A 22,247-nucleotide genomic window follows, 5' to 3' on the forward strand; every position below is an offset into this window, starting at 1 on the left:
TGGATGTAGTGCCATAGAGTCAAAAGTCTCTCTTGTTTGCTCAGCTCCTGGTTCTGCTTGCAAAGAAACGGCAGAAGGGAGCGGAGGGAAGTTTTGCTTTGAGAACATTCAGCTGTGGGTTACAGCCATTGCTTTTGAACACCAATATGAGAAAAACTGTCAGTGAGGGAGCATGTTAAATGTTTTGCGCATCCTTTGCATAACAGAGAAGCATCGAAAAAATGAACTAAATGTGAGACAGAAACAAGGATAAAGTCAATAGATGGAATTTTTTTTTTAAAGAAGCCAGTGCTTTGAGAATTAAGATTTGCCAGGATGTGGAGATTTAAATAGTCTTCATAGCAGTTTATAAGAAAGCACCGTAACAGAACATGACTTAAATCAGTGTGTTACTGATGACTTGTTAAAGTACATTTTTTCAGTAGTTCTGCAGTTCATCTCATTACTGCATTTTTGCCAGGAAAAAGTATTCTCCATCTCTCTTTAGGAATAGAGAAAGGTTGATTATTTTGAAGATAAATATATGCATGCTTCCCCAGCAGTTTCTTCCGCTGCTTGTAGAGCTAGTGTAAGCGTAAGCACATACATTCCTGAGATGTTTCAGTTGCTTGATCTCTGTTAAAGTTAAAAGTTAATTATTCTGTTATATTTCTCTGTTGCTTCTCAATACCTTCTAACATGTTATTATTTTCAGGGTATTTTGCAAAGGTAACTTACTCTCTTGGTTACACAGGTGTACACAAGGTATAGAATTTACATGGTAACTGTATATCTTTTCATAATCATAAGTTCAACAGCCAGATCCAAACCAGCCAAAGCCAGAAGGAGCCCAGATGTTGGCTATGCGTGGGGAACAATTAGGTGTGGTTACAAATTGGCCGCCTTCTCTGGAAGCAGCTTTGCAGCGATGGGGGACCATCTCACCGAAAGCTCCTTGCCTAACCACTATGGATACTAATGGGAAACCACTGTATATTCTCACTTACGGTGAGCACTCTTTAAACTCCTTGTGCTTTTATATATTGTATACAGTGTCTATGTATAAATGCATAAATATACAATGAAAAAAGCCCTCCAATGATGCATCTGTTCCTTCTCTGAGTAGGGTAAGACCATTCTGAAGCTGCTGGTTTTTGAGTATGGATTGCTGAGATGTTATAGTATGATTTATGTCACAAAGAGGAAAAGAGCTGAGTAGATACACCCATGGAATCACAGATTATAAATTAAAACCACCTTTTAAATAGGAATACATCCTAGGACAGATTTTCCTGAAGATTGATGTCTAAATCCATTGCCCTTGGATATTGCCCAGGCTTTGTTCTGCAAAAGCAGAACCTGGTATACAAAATGCACCAGCTTCCTGAAGAAGTTAAAATAGGATTTTTTTCACGTGTTCTACTGACATTGTAGTAAGTGTGATTTGAATTATTCCTCCTGATAAGTAGTTGTACAGCTAGCAAATGTACCCACTTGAAATAATAGATTTGCCGGGATATATTTCAGTGTGGTCTTTGGTATGTTGATATAGTTCAATGTGTACTGCCTGACAATCTATTGCAACCAAGAAAGGCCAAATAAAAATAAACATAAGGCTATCTCTGACAAATAACTCCCATATAGCTTCTAATTTTGAAACGTTCAGGAGACATTTGGGAGATGTTCAAAGGAATTATGATGAATAACTGTCAAACTTTGAAAGCAAGTTGGAACATTTCCGTGCGCTATTGATATGGATATAGGGACCTAGAGTTCTGTGCAGAGAATGTTTTCACATGCTGTGATATAGAGGTCTGTCTGTTTTGTTCAGTGCTGAATGCTCCTTTCCATTCAGGAGTCAGAGTGAGTGATGATCCCGGCCAAAAAGATGTCTGCTGCAAGTTTGGCATTGCAAATATGTTTAAAGACTTTTAAAGCATAACAGAACCTTTGCAACTGAAGGTCATGCATGAAACATTTTCCCTTCAGGTACCTTAGAGTTAAGAAGTTACTTAAATTATGGGGCAAACATATGATTCACCATTGATCAATGTTTTTCTTCCTTAAGGACATTTACTTGGTACTAGAGAAGAATTTTAAAGTTTGCAATTACATGTTTGCAGAAGAGCAATTTGTATCATCTACTGAATGCCCTAAATAAATTGGACAGGAAAGGAAATTAAGATGTTAGTGAGAATCAGACCATTTTTCTGAATAGGGGATTCTGTTTAGAGAGTCTGAGCATATGTCCTGCTTCGCCTGAAGGGCTGTAGGCTGACCAAATCAACCTGAGGAACTCATCCACGTGGCTCACGGAGCCACTTAGCCTGCTTCTCTGTCCTAAGCTAACTGTTTCCAAACCCCTCTTCTAAATTGTACAAATCCTGAGAAAAATGGGACTAGAATTCATGTTTTCATTAGTTTCATTTGGCAGCACTCTAGGACATGGTTTTTGCTGTTGCCTTTCAGTAGTTTCCTGAGGTCAGAAAAAATCAATTCTTTGTTTTCTTTTTTTTTTCCCTTTTTTTTATAGATAAAAGAAATTACAAACCAAAATATTTCATACGAGATTTAGTGAATTCTTCTCTGCTAGCTAGATTTCAAGCTGACATTCTTCTTCATGGGAAATGTCCATTCACTGTGCCATAGCAGTTTTCTTAAATAACTGCTTTTGAAATGTTAATATGACAGCCACCTGCCATTTTATTGGTGACTTTATAAATTATTTTTCTGTAGCTATTCCACCTTTCGTGTCTGTAATATTTGCTAGCAGTTGTGGGCATGACATTTTTTAAAGTTGAACATTAATAGACGTTAAGCCTTGAACTCAGCAAAGGCACTCTTATTCATGAATTTTTATCCCTGTGCGTAGTTCCACTGGCCCCGGTGGTAATAAACTTTTGAAAGATGAACTTAACCGGCAATCCTACCACATGGTATTAATGTGACATTTCATTTCCATGTGTGCATGCTATGATCAGATGACTAAAACTTTAAAATATCAACATTGAGGACTTTCAGTAGCCTCTGAGTTTGTACCTCACAGTTATTTTCAGGTTCTTTGCCAATTTAAGGAAACACCATTACCAGGATTTTTCATACGTTCACTATTTTGACAAATATTCAAGAGTTTTAAGAATACTTCTAAGTTTCTAGAGGTTCAGTCTTTGACATGTTACCAACATGGTAACTACGCACCTCTGCTTGAATATTGTACCTCTGTTTACTGTTTCTGCTTCAGTCTCTTCTCACACCCTCTTGCATCTTCATGGAAATCCTCTTCATTCATCCTCCAACTTCCCAGTTAAGAGGAGGCTTCTACATGATGTCTTTTGATCCCTACTTTTTTCATACACAGCATCTTCTCCAGTTTCTTGTCTCTGCATGGATCAAATGCAGGTTTGCCTGCTTATTCTAGACTTCTTTCCATCTTTCCAAACTGGATTCCAGGAGTGTCTCTGTAGCTGTCAGCTAGGTCACAGCCCGTCTGAGTAGGAGTACTGAGTTCCCTTAACACCAAGCATATTTATCTCCTCCTTTGTGGATCATTGTAGACAATATTGCTGTCCTGCCCGTCACTTGGGCTGTAACTTGAGTATCATACATGACCCGGACATTTCTTTAGTTTTGTACAGCTGTTCTGTGTCCAAACCTTGCAGGTTATTTTGGGAGCAAATCTTTTCAAATGCAGACCTTTTGCTGCATCTACATGGCTAAATCTCATCCCATCTGTCACCTTAGTCTTGATTCTTACAGCACATTCTCTCTGGCCCTGAAAAATGCAGTGTTGGCCTGTTGCATCTATCCAGGATGCTTTCATACTTCCCCTTGGTGGCCTTGCATGCTGAAAAGGAGCTCCCTGAGAGTCCACAAAATTCTTCTCCAAAGCCTTCCTCACAAGTCTCTTGCTGTCCTGTCCAGAGACATCTGAGAGCGGTCAGACCGATGACCAAGCTGTGATATGCCGTGGCAGACAGCGGTAGATTGGTGTGATAAGATCACCTTGTGTGATTTACTGGAATGAATGTCCCTACCTGACAGTGGCTGATGTGGATATGATACAGTTAGTGTGGATTTAAGTGGTGAGTGCTCTAGATCATGATGTGCTATTGTGCCATAAAGGGGGACTAGTTTAAAGAAGTTATTCTTTCAGCTGTTGCTTAAAATAATCTCTGCCTTCCCATTCCTGTGCAGGAATTCATCTAATTTGTAAAGCCTTGTATCTCCTGTGTCTTTTTCGGCACGTTTTTTGAGCTTTTTGTCATTATAGCATGTCAGGACTGTTTTCCTCCATGTGTCTCAGATTACTGTAGATAGAAGAAATGAATAACTGCACTTGTAGACTTGATCTTTTTTTCAAGCAAGTTTTTGAAGCTGTTTGCCTCAGTTCTTGAAGTTCTCAGTGCCCCAGTTGTAATCTTTAATGTACTCAAAACTCTTAAACTCTTTCTAGTGAAGGAAACACTATGAATATTACTTATTTCTCAAATATTTTGTTCCTCTGGGAACTTGGTTAAGTGGAGAACATCTTAGTTAAGTTATTCACAATCCCTTTATAAATGAAATCACTGAATATGCATAAATCAAAATGTCTGAGATATGGGAAGGAAAGATGTCTTTATCGGGGTTTATGTAGGTCTGAACTCTGACTAGAAACCTAATATGTGCTTTGAGGAAAAGGAAGACAATTTCTGGCTCAGACAAACTTAATCAGAGTAGTCAGGCATCTGGTTTTGGTATTGTTGGTATTAATAAAGAAGCGCTTAGTGATTTCTTAGAGGAGAAACGTGAATAAAGGACAATTGAATCCTATATAGTACTTATGCTATCACAGTTACTTTTCTTACTTAAAATGATTATTCTAGGAGGAATCAGAAAGGCTGGGGAAAAAGTAAAAAGCTGAAAGTCATTTGGGAATGAGCAAGTTTTGAGCTTTCTTATTGTAACCATTATTAAAAACAACAAAACGAGTACCAGTTAACTACATCTGATTCAAAGAATCTAATTTATTTCCTTTATCTAACACTTTCTGTAATCAGATTTTTTAAAAACCATTTTCAGTAGCTCCGATATATTGTTTCCCACATCAGAGGCCCATTGGAGACAGCAAGGCTAGCAAAAAAGAGCAGAGAAGGCTCTCTGGGTAGAGAAGTATTTTTTCTTTATCCATTTGGATTCTGTGGAGAAAGAAATGCCTGAAAAATGGCATTTTTTTCAAATGAATTGCCCATAGAAAAAAATACTCAATGCAACTGTAAACATTTTGAGGCCAAAGTCATGCTGTCTTAGCAGAGGTGATGTAGCTTATACTGGAGATACCCTGAGATGGCTGAAACTTAACAACAGACCAAAAATAGCCAACCCCAAGCTGCAGCTGCACCTGGCATGTGACCCAGCCCCCCACATCCTCTTGCTGCGAGAATCTCCTAGGCCAGGAATTTCACAATTATCAGGAGGAGAAAGAGGGAATCGAGACTCTTCTAACCAAGTAGCTACATAACTAGACTGTCCTTATCTCTGAAATAACTCAGTGCTTCCAGAGGTATGGATAGTCATGGTTCAAGTCCCTAGATAGATATCAATCTTATGATTGTTTAATACTTTAAACCTTATTTCTTTAATAAAAAGACCGAAAATTACTTTAAAAAAACTGTCTTATAATCTATGATTAAGACTGGAGTATCAAGCACTGTAATAGCAAGGTTACCTCTATTCTGAGTATGTCTGGAGTCTTTTATTCTCTGTAACAGAACATTTTTGTTCTTTTTCTTTGTATTTTTTCTCCCAAAAGACAACAACTTCATTTGCTGCTCAAGATGGATCTAAAGAGTTTATGAAGAAAGGGGTAACAGAGCAGCAGAACTGTGACTATTATTTTGCAAAGCAGAAAAAGTGCCCCTTTACCTGCATAGCATTAGGAAGTTTGCCATTTACATCAGATTTAATAAATACTCTTGTTTCTATTTAATATAAGAAATGTCATACTGTGATACTGAGAAAATAAACATTTGACAAAATTATTTGCAGTTAAACTTTGGCAGTCTCGCAATTGCTGTGCATGGAGATTGGTAAGCGACCGCTGGTTTGGCTTTGTTGAGTTAGTGCTGTGTGGTTCTGAAAAGCTTCCTGAAGATGATAAGGAAATTGATTGTGGTTTGTTTTCTCTCTGGGTTTTCTCCCTGATACAGCTTTTCTCTTATAACCTTCTTTACATTCAACACAAACGTATAGTCCTTTTACAGATTTGCTAAGGAAGAGGAAGGGGATTTACTTCAGTGTCATGTGGAAAGCATCTAATTTTTGTTAACTGATCCCTTTTTGTGTGGTTTTTAGTGTTTTTTAAGACCTGGTGGTTTCCTTTACCCTCATAATGTGTTGCTTAACCAGATGGGACTAGCTATTAACTCAGTCCAGCTTGCTAAGTTTTAGTTGGTAAAAGATACTGCCTTCTGAATAGACTGTTTAACAGTCAAGAACAAGATTGAATACAAGTGAAATGTAAAATATGTGGTTGCTGGTGTAGATTTGCTACTATTCAACTAAATCAAAATTCCAACAGCAAAAGAAAAGTGCCTTGCCCCACACAGGTGTTAACAGTATTTGTCACAGCTGCCAGAAAGCGAGATGCTGTTTTCCGTCCTGTCCTATCGAGAATATCTGCGTACGCAATGTCTGCCGGATATGGCTCGGCTTCAGAGGCATAGCAGTACTTGCTGATACTTGCTGGGCAGTGGGAACACTCAGCTTAGTTAGCAAGTGTGTGAAGAGCGTTAAAGGTGGCTTGGCCTCCCTGCATAAACACGCTGCTTGGGGCGTGCAAGTCTGGCAGCAGCACTCTGGGCAAGCGACAGAAGTGGCTAAGGAAGATATGATCATGTTCAGAAGAAGAAGATTTATTTCAGTAAATGCTTAAGCAATTATAAGTTAGGCAATGATAGATGCAGAGAAAAGCTTAATTTCTTACCATCTTGTGGAGTTATACAAGATCTTGGAAAGCAGCACCACAATTAGCAGCTTCATGGGAGGTAGGAACAAGGTTATAATTTGTAGTAGTGGCAAGGTGTGTGTTAACTGGATGTTGGGTTTTTGTTTTCCTAAATCAACTTGGGAAACTCTTCTGTGGACACCTACCAGTCTGCTTTGTTTGGGAAATAGTTTTGTGGCCTGAAAAGTCAGGGGTAATTCAGGTACTTAAATACCTAGTGCCCCGTGTTACCCACGATGTGTGTGTGTGACTGGCACACACGGCATAGGGTCTGCAGAGCCTGGGCCCCTTCTGGAGGGTACCCTCATGCCCGAAACGCCACTGGACACTCAAATCTGTCGCTAATGACGTATCTCTGTAGATGACTTACCAATTCTTCATTTTTAAATGCAAGAAAGTAGTTGTTCATGTATGGCTGGTGAGCAGATCAGAGCCTTGCAATGACAAATCCTGTCCCTGGCGAGGCAGGTAGGAGTGTTGTTTGAAAGGACCCCACTGCAGCGGGGACGCGGGCAGGAAGGTGAAGAAGGGCTCACGGGGTCTGGTCTTTACCTGGGGAAACGGTGGGGAAGCAGCAGCAGTACTCGAGGCTCCTGCACCCAGCGGCGTGTGCTCTGCCAGACTGGAGGCTGGGCTGAGGGCAGCTTTCTGCTGCAGCGGCATGGCTGGAAGAAAGGAGCTCTGGCACTGAGCTGAAACACAGGCCGGTCCACTCACTACTAAACTGAACTGTTGCTTGCGTTTCCTACATCTGCCCTCCTGTCTTCAAGCCAACTTCAAGAACTTAAAGAAGATAAATGGCAGTGTGTTTATCTGAGGAGGACCAGTGCTTCATTGCACTCTGGCAGAGGACAACGGGGCATATCCTCAGCGGCCCCAAACAGCCAGATTTCCGCTGTAGCCTGTGTACCGAAGACGGTTTACCCCGCACAAGGGTCGGCCCAGTGGCGCTAAGCCCTGTCTCAGAGCGAAAGCCTTGCATGAAGCACAGCTGGCCTCCTCGTCAAGGCCTCCCTCTCCCGCTGTGCAGATGTGGCACTGTATGGAGGTCGTGGCAAGGTCGCAGCATCGGGATTTGTGGGAGAGGTTTTAGCAATCGGCTTTTTCCCAGCAACGTCTAATCTCTCAAGTTTGCAAAGAAAGAATTACACTGAATTGCAACCTAGACAGAACCAAGGAAGGAAGTACTTCAAAGATTTCCTTCTTTATAACATCCTCGGTTACTGAGGGCTTTTATCCTGCGGTCACGAAGTCCTTTGTATTTCTCAGTGACGCTGGGGGGGCCAAACAGCCAAGGTGGCAAAATAAACGCACGGTTCAGTCCACCTCTGGTCAGAATCTTGTGCCCCATCCAGCAGCCACAGATCTGGCCCTGATGATTCACACATTCCTGGCTCCAGCTTCTGGATTACTGCTCCCTTTGTAACCCTTTTTTTAATTTATTTTTTGGAACGCAGCTATATAACCTGGAAGACGAATTACGGGCTTCCTATTGAACACGATCCAGTTCAAGATCTGCATGGACTTTGCTCTGCCTGTTTGCGAGGGTGCGTTGCGGGCTCTGCCAGCCCCTGGCTGCCGCTGCCTGTGCTGGAGCAGAGGCGGCAGCAGCCCGGGGCAGGCAGAGCCTGCAAGGGTTAGAATGAAGTTACGGAACTTTTAAGGGCCACAGGAGAGGCTGTATATTCCAGCTCCTTCCCAGCTGAATGCAAACTGGCTTCTTTGTTCCAGTTTTCCACAGTTTCATACCCATACACACAAGCAGTTAGCTTGGCTAATTAACATAGTTTGGTATTGCACCAGTAAATAGAGCAGGAAAGGGCTGTGGTTACAGAAAATTCAAGTCTTTTCTGACCATTAGAAAATATTACAGGCATTTTTTGTGCAGTTCGAAGTGTGTTTAAACAGAACGGTGAGGAATCAGGGAGGCAGTCTTATATGCTCTACGTTTCAGAAGCTGAAATAAAATTTTGGCAATAAAGAGCATCATGACAAAATGTATTTAAAGACTTATTTTTTTCAAACTTTACTGGAAAGTACTCCTTTAAATCTTCTTAGTCTTCGAGAAAACTTTATTTTGCATTTACTCAGATCACTTACGCAGAGATGGTTGTACTGCGTACCCGGGTACTTCTGAAAGAAGGCATCTAAATACTTTAATATGAATAGCCCTTAGATTTTGAAGAAAATATTGTGAGATGGCACATTTGATAGATGAAAAATCAGTGTGAATACATCACAAATGCAAATTAAGACTTGTAACAGATTTAATCTCCATAGCTCAGACAGAACTTTTCACAGCAGCCCCTTATGTCTCTCAGAAAAACTCAATGTTCATTTCAGGCATGAAAGTGTTTTGTGTAAAGATGGTTTCTTTCTTGCAATTCAGAGCTTTTGCTAGGCTTTCGATTTCCATTCTCCAATTTTCTGTGTCATTACTAATTGCTCTTTTAAGTTTGTTGCCACTGAAACTTTAATGTTGGAAACCTTTAAGAAAAAGAATATTTGCTTTCTTAACGCATCCTTGTTTTTATCCTACTCGCTTGTCAAGTTTAAGTGTTGACTGTAGCAGCTGGGATGCTTTAAAGACTTTCTTTCCGTCAAATGCAGGTAGTTCTGCCACAGTGCTGTGAGGGTTAATCCTGCAGATGTACTCCTGTATCCATGCTGAGTTTCTAGTGGAAGAGAACTGAGTCATGTTTATTTCTGAGCATCAAGGTGGTTCAGCATGCAAATACTGGAGTAATTTTAAATAAATTAAAAACTTTGCAAAACATAGTTTGATGATACAATACTACTGTTTTCATAAGAAGTAATTGCATTTAGTACTTTCTCAGTAACAAGCAGCAGTGACCCTTCCAATTTTCCTTAAGAGGAAAAAAAGAAAATCTGGCCTTCTCACAGTACATTATATTTACATCAGATTTGCACTTAAAAATAATTCTGTAGTATTGCATTTTATAACCAGGATGTGGAGGAACTTATTATAACAACTGCTTGGCTTAGTTATAAATAGCAATACTGCTTGTTTGGGAGCCTGAACTGCTGAACCCCATAGGTAATCCGTTGTCAGAACCTATTATCGTTTAAGTTATTGGTGGGCATGAATTAAAGATTTGTTACTGTCAGACTGAATACCGCTTAAAGACGGTACCTAGGGGCCAGCCAAGAACAAGGGCTGTTACGCTCGGTATTGTTCAAATGGAAGTAACAAGGTCTCTAAACAAAGGCAATCTGAAAGAGCTTGTGTAGTTGGAAGATGCTGATCACTTGAAGGATTAAGGAAAGGCATGTAATGTGGCCAACGAGGTCTTGATGAGAGATGTTTTTCTTTAAAGAATATTGGGGTAAGGTCTTGATCAGGATTAGCTAAGTGCAGAGATGGAGAGATGAAGCAAGGGAGGAGAGAGATGGTTAAAAGGCAGGGTACCTGGGGCAAGTGAAATGAAACTGAGGGAAGGGAGGATATGGGAGAGGGTGAGAAGAAAAAGCCAAGTTAAATGGAAGAAGGCCCAGAATGAAAAATGAAATGCAGCATACGGATGTGCTAAGGATCAGAGGGTCCCTGCTGCTTCAGTGTGCCCCTTTGGCTGCGGGGTGTTTTCCGTTTGTTGGGTTTTTTTTCCTCGTCGCTGCTTCTTGGGACTCCTTTCCTTTTTCCCTTGGTGGCTTGGGGTGGGGGAAGTGCCATCATGAAACCTGAGTAATACTGTTGGAGGTTAGCCTGGGCTGAAACGCGGCTTGTCCAGCTTACTACAGCTAAGGGTGTTACAATGATCTGTCTGGACTTGATGATGTTCCAGCCACAAAGTAAGAAAACTACTTCTGCCATGAAGAAAAGTGTTCTTACTTTTTATTTTCTTCTTAAAAATGCTGCTGTCTTGAAAAAAAGAAGTTCAAAGAAAGCTTCTGATGAGTATTTAAATATTTCCACTAGTCCTGGTAGTGTCGTCATATTTAGTTTGAAAACTAATAATGTTCCTACTATTTTTTTTCCACTGCTTAGGTATTCTTTCCCTTTAATAATCTTGTAAAACATAAGAAGAATTTTAAAATTTATTTCACAAATTTTGTGTTAATAGGCAAACTTTGGACCAGAAGTATGAAGGTTGCTTACAATATACTACATAAATTAGGCACAAAACAAGAACCAATGGTACGACCTGGAGACAGGGTGAGTATCTCAATGATTTTTAATTACTAATAATTCAGATCCCACGTTGACAAAGACAGAATGAGGTATTTGGGGTGCTCAGAGGAAATTAATGAATGAAATGTTGGGGGGGGTGAAATCTACCTTTTACTCAGAAAAAGTCAGATCATTCAGGAAGATGTTTTGAATTGCATAATAAATAACCTGAGCTGGTACTCACTTGAAGTTGTGGCAACATCAACAATAAACATTCCCATGGAACAGGATTTTTGGACATAAACCATCAGTCTGTGTAGCAAAAGCTTGCTTATGGAGCCTGGATGTGTCATGTCGGTAAAAAACTTAGTAGTGACTTTGTAGTTGTTGAGGTGGTAGAAACAAGAGAAGCATTGTGGAGGACAAAGGCAAGCAAAGTAAGCACATTTTGGCAGCCACTTAAATAAATAAATTACACTGACTGGTAACATGGAGAATATTTCCATTCCTGGTTCCTGACTCTAAGGCAGCTACTGCTAGAGGCTGAATCTAGGTGAGTGGGTAAAGTCCACAGAGAGCAAGGGTTACAGAGGTAACACTTGAAGTTGTTAAATGAAGACAAGAACATCCTATGGTTTTGCTACTGACATACATACAAACCTACCGCTTCCTCTGTCAAGGCTGGCCGAGCCTGCTACCCCTTTTCTCTGCCAGAGCGTGTATAGAAATTTCCACAGGTCCCATTCCAGGTTGGGTTTAAGCCATGGAATGGAGATTCCAGAACAAATTTGTCAGAAACGCAAATTTTAGTCCTGCCTTAGTGCTTAGAGTTGTGAGGGTGGGATTAAGTCTTCCCCCCCAGGGTCTGATAGCAATTCTCAGACTGTTGGTTCACTTGGTCCTCTTGTGCCACACGTGAGAAACATGTCTGTTTGCATTACACATTTCTTAGGACTTCAAAAATGAGAGCATGCAATAATGCTTCCCAAAAGAAAAAAGAAGAAAAAAAAAATTTAAAAATGAAATCTGACAGTCCTTCCTATGTTTCTTTTTGAAATAAATCATAAAGAATTTAACTAAAGGATCTCTAGATCCTTAATCTAAATTGCTTCCTACAGTGGCATTCAGCCAGGAGTAGGATCTGAAGAATCTCTTTTACTTGACATACAAGCGTGTCTCTAAGCAACAGCAGAAGAAACAAGCTGTTCAAGTGTACACATCAAAACAATCCACCCAGAAAGCTCCAAAAGGAATAAAGTTCACATACGGGCAGTGCGCATCTCTCCCTATCTGTTGTGTGCGAACTGCCCATCTTCATATTCATTTACTGCAGCAGCCAGTGGCATCTCCTAACATTAAGAAAGGATTTGTGGATAATTCAGGCTGAAAGCTGGAAGTTTAGCTAGTGCAGGACACATAAACAACAAATTGCAGCTCTTCTAAGATAAGTCCACCTAGATTACAGTGAACAAATGTTTATAGCTGAGTGCTGAAAGCATATGCTTTGCATTGTAAAAACATCTTGCCTAGCATCCCTCTTTAACAGAAACATGATCATTTGAAGTAACTTCATGTTGAAGATGAGGTGTTACTGTACTTCTGATGTTCTAGGCTGTTACTCTGGCTTTTAGCCCCCTGTTGTAATAACATAAAAGCTTTCTGACCTCTTTGAAGATGGCTTTTTATTCTAAGTAATGTATTTTGTGTGACACAGTTAAAGGTAGTTTTTAAATACTAAATGAAATACAGACATCTATTTTTGGTCTTTTCGAAATGAGAGTGTAATTGTTTCCTTATGTTAATATTCTATAAAATCCAGAAAGGCCTTTTTCCCTTTAAAAGCATCTTCCATCAATACAATCTCTATTTTTCATGACTACTATTACATCACTCCTTAGGTTCTTTGAGCCAAAAAATAGGCGAATGTGCCTGCATTTGATTCCCTGTTTCTGGTATTATTATAGTACACGACGAACTGCATTTGCCTTCTATAGCAACTTCAGAAATTTAACCTTGTGTCACCCCAAACAGCTGCCTGGAAATTAAGCTTGCCCTGTGAAATATCTTCTAGATAACCAGATTCTCATCTGGTAATATACACTCTCTGTTTTGTTTTCCTTCAGCCTTATCCCTTTTTGCTTTTACACGTTATTTATTTATTTGGTACAGGTCTGTTAGTGATTAATGTTTTTTGGAGGAGAAGTTAATGCCTCATTCCCACTGGACTTCAGTGAGATTTTTTCACGTCTGTCAGCTCCTTTGCAAAGATTCCCAGCCAAACCTTCGCTGCGTGTATGTAAACAAAGACGAACACAAAACCCAACAATCCTTAAAGTATCTTTTGGGATCTTTCAACATCTTTCGGATGTTTGCTGGGCTCAGCAAACTCTACCGACCCCTCAGTGCACCTAGCGAAAGCCCTTCCTTTCCATTTCCCCTGAGGCTATTTATGATATGTGCATGGAGAATACATACAGTAAGCTCTGCACAGCCATCTCCAGCAGTTGGATTTTTTCATGTGCAAGCGTACAGATAAAGTAGCAATGTATTTTCCCTGAAGTTTCTCTAAACAGTTCTGAAGTTACAGGCTTCAGCTTAAAAACAGAGATATTTTGGACCCACTTGGACAAAGTTGATTAGATTTCGTCTAGTTTGAAGAAATCAAGTTAATCTATGGGAGGCAACTATCTTCAAAGCTATGCGAAATCACTGGAAACACTTTTAATCTCCAGTAACTGAACCTTGGAGAGTATAGGAAAACATGACGATTTTACTTCAAGAGACTGAAACACAGAACTCCTATGGATGTCAACACAGTCAAAACTCAAGAGTTACTAAGTAGTTTCAGCAAATTTTAAAATGCTGTAATAATACATTCTGATCCTGTCTGCAAGCCCAAAGGAGTTAAGTTTGAAGTCATGTGCCATGTCTTTTGCATGCCACTTCAGTTGACCGTGCAAGATAGTTACCACCTGCATTACAGCTGTTTAAGACATGAGCTGAGAACGTGCATCTGACTGAACCAAAACAAAAATGTAGACAGGATCTAGCCACTGAGGTCGTTCACCAGTAAGTGAGAGCAGTAGTCTTCCCTGCCCTTGCAAGGAGAGTCGTGGACTCTCTAAGTTGCTAGATCCTCAGTGAGACTGTGCGCTCTCGCCTCTCCTTCCCCTTTGCCCCTGCAGGATCTAAGACATTGTCTGCAGTGCCCACAGAAGTAAGCTGCACAGTTCAGCACATAGGGGGAGGAAGGGCGCCCAGTGAGCATACAGGTGATTTGCTATGATATTTTATCTTTTCTTGGCATTCTTTTATCTAAGTAGTTCCCTAGCCCTAAAGCTGTGAAGTTTAACAAATCCAGGCCTAGGTTGGCATGCTATATGGCCAGCTCTGGATGTGATGTTTGCTTCTCTAGATATCAGCTATTTGTGTTTTCTAAGTACACAGAAACTTCTACACTTGGACAATAGTCCAAGCCTAAAATGAAATTGTTATATGACGCAAAACATAGGGAGACAAAACATAATGTGTTAATGATTGACGTAATGGCATAGTAAGTCTGGGTAATCTGAGTTGGTCACAGATCCACTTTGGTTTTGGTAACTTCAAGCAAATGATTAAATTAGAATGTAAAATTCTATTAATTCCATTTACGTGGTTATTTAGAATCATAGAATAGAATCATAGAATCATTTAGGCTGGAAAAGACCTTTAAGTTCATCAAGTCCAACCGTGTAACCTAGCACTGCCAAGTCCACCACTAAACCATGTCCCTAAGCACCACATCTACACGTCTTTTAAATACCTGCAGGGATGGGGACTCAACCACTTCCCTGGGCAGCCTGGTCCAATGCTTCACAACCCTTTCGGTGAAGAAATTTTTCCTAATATCCAATCTAAACCTTCCCTGGCACAACTTGAGGCCATTTCCTCTTGTCCTATCGCTAGTTACTTGGGAGCAGAGACCAACACCCACCTCACTGCAACCTCCTTTCAGGTAGTTGTAGAGAGCAATAAGGTCTCCCCTCAGCCTCCTCTTCTCCAGGCTAAACAATGCCAGTTCCCTCAGCCGCTCCTCATAAGACTTGTGCTCTAGACCCTTCACCAGCTTCGTTGCCCTTCTCTGGACACGCTCCAGCACCTCAACGTCCTTCTTGGAGTGAGGGGCCCAAAGCTGAACACAGTATTCGAGGTGCGGCCTCACCAGTGCCGAGTACAGGGAGACAATCACTTCCCTACTCCTGCTGGCCACACTATTGCTGATACAGGCCAGGATGCCATTGGCCTTCTTGGCCACCTGGGCACACTGCCGGCTCATGTTCAGCCGGCTGTCGACCAACACCCCCAGGTCCTTTTCCGACAGGCAGCTTTCCAGCCACTCTTCCCCAAGCCTGTAGCGTTGCACAGGGTGGTTGTTGTGGCCCAAGTGCAGTACCCAGCACTTGGCCTTGTTGAATCTCATACAGTTGGCGTCAGCCCATCGATCCAGTTCCCTCTGCAGAGCCTTCCTACCTCGAGCAGATCAACGCTCCCACCCAACTTGGTGTCGTCTGCAAACTTACTGAGGGTGCACTCGATCCCCTCATCCAGATCATTGATAAAGATATTAAACAGAACTGGCCCCAATACTGAAAAGCAATCAGTAAATTGAGAATGAGATGAAAGGTGTTGTCAGTGTAGGAAACAACACAGCATGTAAATATTTAACTCCATCGTAAGTGAAAATGTTCACAAAAGGAATATCTATCAGAATAAATTCCTTCTGATCTTCATTCATCTTTCATTGGGTATTTGAATAGTTATCATAGAAATGTTTCGGTAATCATCTCTCTCCAAAAGGAAGCATGGAAACTCCAATTATCGTTATCTGAAACCTGGGATAAAGCATTTTTAACATACCTCTCTTATTTTCAGGTAACACTCGTATTTCCTAACAATGATCCTGCTGCTTTCATGGTAGCATTTTATGGCTGCCTGCTTGCGGAAGTTGTCCCCGTCCCTATTGAAGTGCCACTTACAAGAAAGGTAGGGAACTGAATTTCTTTTCTATCCTGCATTTTAAAACTTATGTCAGAACAAATCACAACTGAACATAGTTTTTGAGTACATTTTTGTGGTTAACTAGCTCTGAATCTGAGGATACAAAGATAGTGCTGTGTGATGAGTTATATATAGTTCCTTCTTTTCTGTGATGGAAAATCTCAAGATGTGCTTGCAATTTCAACAAATGCAGGTCCGTCTGGAAAAAGAGAGGAAAATTTTCCAAGAGAACAGCTCTGCCAGTCCTAGATGGATTGTCTTTGTATCCTCTCAAAGCATTCTGGTGTCGGCCACTGACAAAGAATCATTGGCAACAACTGCTGATTTTCCACCTGTCCCTGCAACCCAAGCTATGTTGTAAAGCCACTAGTGCTGTGTATGCTACTTCAAAGCAGTTATGGAAATGCCATCTCCTGTGTCTATATGTGCATATGTATCCTGAAGCTTCTGTCACCACGGTCATCTCCGCCAAGGGTGGCACTTGAACAAATTAAGTTTGGAAATTCTTGCTGTAGAACATACATTCATAGAGAAAACTGATCACTGATAATCAAAAGCCTTTCTCGTCCAGTGTTGGTTCAGAGATTCAACCATGTCTCCTAGGGAAGTGTTAGTAGACAGATACAGCAGTTCCAACCAGAAAGAATGCCTGGGGGCAATGAGGGGAAGGGACTCAGTGGTGTAGGTGAACCACAGCTGGGAAGCTTACACTGATGCTGCTGAACTTGCATTTTTTTCTGAGGATGTGTGCCTTGAAGGCTGTAAATACAGCAAAATTTATTTATTCATTACAAGTTCTTCTTGTCATATCCCCTTAATTTTACTATGGCTGGCCGCAATGCCTGTTGTAAGGTTCTCCGAAATATCCCCTTATAAAATCCCTTTTTTATTAGCTAGCACTAATAATGCCTTACTTTAATTTTTTGGTCTGGAATTGTCCACACAAAGTGTGTTCTTTAATCCTTACAAGCTTTCTTTTTTAAACGAAATTCTTTTGGAAAATGTTGACTGAAGCCTTGAGGTGTTTCCAAGGAAAGGGGTGGGGAAATGTATTGCTTTGCTCACATTTTCAATTTTTCAATTGTCAAGGGCTTTTCTTTGAAATGTTCTGGTGTCACAGCGCCCTGGAGCAGAAGCTCAAATCTTTGTGTCATGGACAGGTACCCTGCCTTTCAAATGAAAAGCCATGAAAACAATTTTCTAAGCCTTCATAGAGGCTTTGAGTTTGCACATCTCACATAGCAATTCAACAGCTAAAAATAACTGGAGATTCCTTCCTAACTGAATGTGTTTGAACCTTCCTCATCTCTGAGAAGCTGAGTTAATCTCATAATTTCTCCATTATGTTCACATGTGCCCTGGCCAACATCTGTGGTGGGCCCTTGCCATGGTGAAACCAGAAGCTGGCAGGGAGAGAAGGGCTGGTAGCTGGAGGAAGGGACAGTTTGCTGAGCTGGTGAAGGAGTAGAGAGAGATGGGGTAGAGTGAGTGGGTCAGACAACAAAAGGCCATGATCCAGCTGAGCAGACGTGAGAGTAGCTGAGCAGAAGGAAGGACACTGGGAACTGAGGGAAAGAGGAAACAGGAGATGCCCCAGCTTAACTGGCTAAGACTGGAGGAAAGGAGCAGGTGAGCTAGAAAGGCCACACAAGGAGAGAGGATGGGACCTCAACTAGTCTACCTGCTTTGAGGAATAGGGTTATGCTATTTGTAAAATACTATATTTGAGAGCACTGAGAGGTGGACATGACTATAGAATGAGGATAATTATTTTAGTAGAAATACAGTGCATTTGCGTCAGGCTATCACCATGCTTTCACATGTGAGTGCAGTACCTTAAGATAGTTTGAGGCGGTTGCATAACATGGTGCATTATTTCAATATAAAACAGGGATTTTAAATGCATCAACAAAAAAAAGGCGAGCAGACTATGTACATTTTAAGATCATACAGAGTGCTCACATGGATAGGTCTGCTTTCATTCTACAAAATAAAGAAGCAACATGGCTTTGAGGGATAAAAAATCTAATATGGCTTTCCCTGTTACTATTTTCCGAGGTTTAATGACATTTTAAAGTACATGGATAGCTGTATATTTGATTTATTTTAGAACATCTGATATCACATCCATCAGTAAAGTATCAAACCCAGCTGTCCAAGTAAATACTCTATGTCAAATTACTAACTTACCCTAATTTGGCTGAACCTCTTGGGTGTTGTTTTTTTTTAAATATGTGTGTATATATGGATATATATGCATGTATATATATTTATATAAAGGAATATCTACAGACTTAGACTGCTTAACGATTGCCAAGATCATTCCATAATGTTTAAATATCAAATTAATAAAACAATAACAGAGATGTCAGTGGTACAGTTAAAAAAGCAACATGATCTATGATCTATAAATAAAACAATGCAATCTCACAGCATATACTATTGCAAACATTTTTGCATTTGTTTATATGGAATGGGAACTGGAGTGGAAACAATGAGATGAAAATTGTGTTCTGAGTAGTCCCAGAAGGAATACCTCTGCTTGGTCAAATGGCTGTGGATTGCTTCTGGCATCCATGGGAAGACATCATTCCTGTCATCACACAATGGCCTAGACTGTTCTTCTATGCTTTCCCATTATTTGTTCTCTTTTCTACATGCTTCAGTACATTCTGGCAGTGGGCATTTTTTGGTTTGCTTTTTGGAAGACATAGATGTGAACTAACAAATAGACTGATAATTATATTATAGGCTAATACAGAATTACAGAATAATAAGCTGATACAGGATGAGCTATTTCAGGGACTTATATTATGATTTTTAATATTAAACATTTGCACTGGCAGCTTTAATACTGTTCTGCATTTTCATAAAGAAGAGTTTTTCACAGCTCTGTGCAAATTTTTTGTGCCTGGCAGTTTAAAATTGAGCAGTAAAGTTTGCAGCCAGATAGCCTTTTGGCTTACATATTACTCTGCAGACATCTGTATCCATATGGAAGTAAAGGCTTTTGCTTTACCAGCCTGTAGATTTTGTGTGTGTTCCCTTTTCTTCGTAGCGTGACTGTTACTTTTTTAAGATTTTGGCAGGGTTTTTTTCCGGTTCATTATTAGGTGAGGGTCCATCTCTCCTTGCTCTTTCCTTCTCTATCCCACCTTTGTGTTGACAGAATACCTAGAATTACTTATACTTCCCCCAAGGACTTCAGGAGACCTGTCTGACATGGCATCTGGGATGGATTGCCTGAATACCCAGCAACCATGCAGCATTCTCCAGTTTAGTTTTATCCCCAGAATGCTTCCTGGTGTTCAGCAAAGACCTGGAAATTGGCATTCATGTCAGCATGGTTTTGGCTCTTTAGACTTGGGAAATCAGATCTAAAATTAAAAACTGAAATCCCAGGCTTTTTTTTAAGTACATCAAAACTAACTTTATTCTAGAAGCAGCAGTCAGGCATTCCACAGTCATTGTAGCGATAGAACAAACAGCATGTTTTATTTCTTCTTCTTTCCCTGCATTAATATCACTGAATTATTTAATTTTTATTTATAATTATTTAATTATTAATTTTAATATTTCATGAACACTCCCCAAAATTTTTATAACTAATGCTCATCCCTTGGATTATGGGCTATGTTCTTTCAGAATAGTGTCCCTCTTTCCAAATATTTTATGTTTCCCAAACATTAACAAATAGTATGTTCTAGACAACATCTCTTCCTTCAGAGCTGCCACTTTTGTTAATCTTGTCTGAAGCTGGAATATTACAAATTGTTTCATTGTATGTGTGATATGATGTGAATTGCAAACTATATATCATAGAATGTGCCATCAAAGTAGATGATACAGGATTTTTGACATGTCAAGTTCTAGTTCAAATAGCGATTTATTATTTCCCTTATGAAAAGATTTAAAAATATGTTTTTGATTTCTTTTTCTTTAGATTTCTTAGGTTAATGTTTTTTTCCATTTGATGGCCGCCAGGAAAGTTATTATTATTATTCTGCTCTGATACAGTCAGGGGAGCTAATCAGTTTTAATCGTAAAATAACATTTTTGTCCTCCAAGCACATTCATAGTTATGCTCAATCACATTCTGTGGACATACGAACAAAGCGATCCCACATAGATCTTTATGGCCTCCTTATCATAGGCGGTGAGTATTTGTAGCAGGGTATGACATGAAAGCATGTAAAAATCTGTTTCTCAGTCAAAACACTGTTTCCTAGCCTGTTAGATTTAACGCGATGTGTGCTTCCAGCAGGCATTTCTGTGCTCTTCCAGACTCTGGCTCTGGCAGTGTGATTTGAAGAATGTGCCTGTGTATTGTCATAGGAAATCTGGAGATACCCACTCCAGGACACTTGTTTTTTTTTAAAGGATGCTTCATACAGGGTAAAAACTGTTTTTCAGGAGCTCTTTTTATTAAATCCTGAGACATTAGGTTATTAAAGCTTTAACAGTAGCCAGAGAGATATATCTCTTTAAAGACAGTGAAATTGTCCCAGTCTTGTCTTCCATTTGAAGGCAGAATTGTATTCCAAAGGAAATACACCTTGACACCTTTTCTGGTGTTTTAGGGCCTGAGATAAAATGAGCTTAGTTTCCTCTCCGCTTTAGTCATCGTTGGGCTGTAGTGTGCCAGAAACACTGGAGCTCTACATATTTTTGAACATCTGTTGACAATGCATCTCTTTCTCCACTGGATTTAAAATATCCATAAAATGTTGTATATTTTCCTTTCGGTGACATAGTCTTCCAGTCCCTCCAAAGAACACAAGTGCCCGCAGCCCCACATGGTGGACACCGCTGGACCCCTGTAAGCCCTGTGCCCATCCTTCCCTCTTCATACACTTCGGCAGCTGGGCACTGAGCAGAGGTCTTTGCTCAGTTGGCCACAGTGAATCTTAGATCCTTTAAAGTCTACGTTTTCTTTTTATGTTTTCATGTTTAGGAAATGGTAGTTTCCTAGAGACCATATCACATTTCATGCAGTGTCCCCTGCCAAAAATAACCGTTGTCTTGCTTTCATTAAGACTTTTGGACATTAAGACTGTTCATAGTTGCAGATTTCATGTGCAAATTATAGCTAGATACCAAAGCTCTGTCTGATGAGACAGCTGATTTCTTCATCTTAAAGCTGCTTATGAAAATTGCATCTGCTTTGTGTTTAATTTTTATTACAGTCTTTGATATTCCTATTTTAAAAATTGAGGGTTTCCCTGATTCCTTTTCACTTTTGGTTCAAAAGTGGTGATGCTTGGCCTTTATGGCTGATGGTTGCCCTATTTGTTCTTTACCAGCAAATTTTTGATGGCGTAAGGGCAAATGGAGCTCAAATAAGCATCGTAACAGAAAACAAGATTAGTTCAGTCTGCGATGCTTTGCCACATAATTCTCATTTTGAAAGCAGTCTGGGATTTGCAAGTGGACAGAAGTAACCTTTATCAGGCCAACCTTTTGTACAGGCTGTCTCTTCCTTCCTTCCTTATTAGATAAGGACATGCACTCTCACTCACGGAGAAAGGATCATAATTGTTTTCCTTCACACAGATACTCTCACAAAGCATTATAGAAATGACATTAACAGCATGCTGAAATGCAACCACACGTGGGATTTTTTTATCCTGACAATGAATTATCACTCTCTGCAGCAGGAAGAAGACAATTTGCCTCCAGGTACTGGTGAAAACCTTTAGGGAACCTTTAATAAAAGTCTTTAGAGAACCTTGAATGGCTACCTACAGCAGAGAGGATTTCCGGCTCGCTTCATCTGAAAGATTGATCTCTCTAGGTGTGTGCAGACATAGTCTAAAGCTATGCAGACCTCATTTTTCGTACCTCAGCAACTGCTGTGCCTTCAAGAAATGTAAAATGATAGTTCCAAAGTCAGCAATTGGTCTCAAACCTCATGCTACAATACCTCAGCTCTATCTTTTGCCTTCCACCTGCATTATCATTTCAAACTGTGAATTGTGGAGGATTTGACAATGAGCATCGCTGGCAAGTCTGTCTCCATCTGCGTGGTTGGGACTGTGTTGGTTGGGTTGTTTCACCTGGTCTCCACTGGATCCCTGAGGTTTTTCCTACCCCCACAAAATTCAGCAAAATAAA

General features: G+C 40.2%; 1 protein-coding gene across 6 annotated transcripts in view; it reads left to right on the plus strand.

The window, feature by feature from the left end:
- DIP2C (disco interacting protein 2 homolog C) overlaps positions 1 to 22,247 on the plus strand; it is a 333,508-nt gene that overhangs the window by 217,541 nt on the left and 93,720 nt on the right. For all 6 annotated transcript variants that reach the window (XM_076331894.1, XM_076331896.1, XM_076331898.1 and 3 more), the window contains 3 exons: positions 790 to 987; positions 11,047 to 11,138; positions 16,008 to 16,118. In XM_076331894.1, coding sequence (XP_076188009.1) covers positions 790 to 987; positions 11,047 to 11,138; positions 16,008 to 16,118 — 401 coding nt within the window. The remainder of the gene's footprint in view (positions 1 to 789; positions 988 to 11,046; positions 11,139 to 16,007; positions 16,119 to 22,247) is intronic.

This window comes from Aptenodytes patagonicus, chromosome 2 (genome assembly GCF_965638725.1).
Source record: "Aptenodytes patagonicus chromosome 2, bAptPat1.pri.cur, whole genome shotgun sequence".
In the NCBI taxonomy this organism is placed as follows: domain Eukaryota; kingdom Metazoa; phylum Chordata; class Aves; order Sphenisciformes; family Spheniscidae; genus Aptenodytes; species Aptenodytes patagonicus.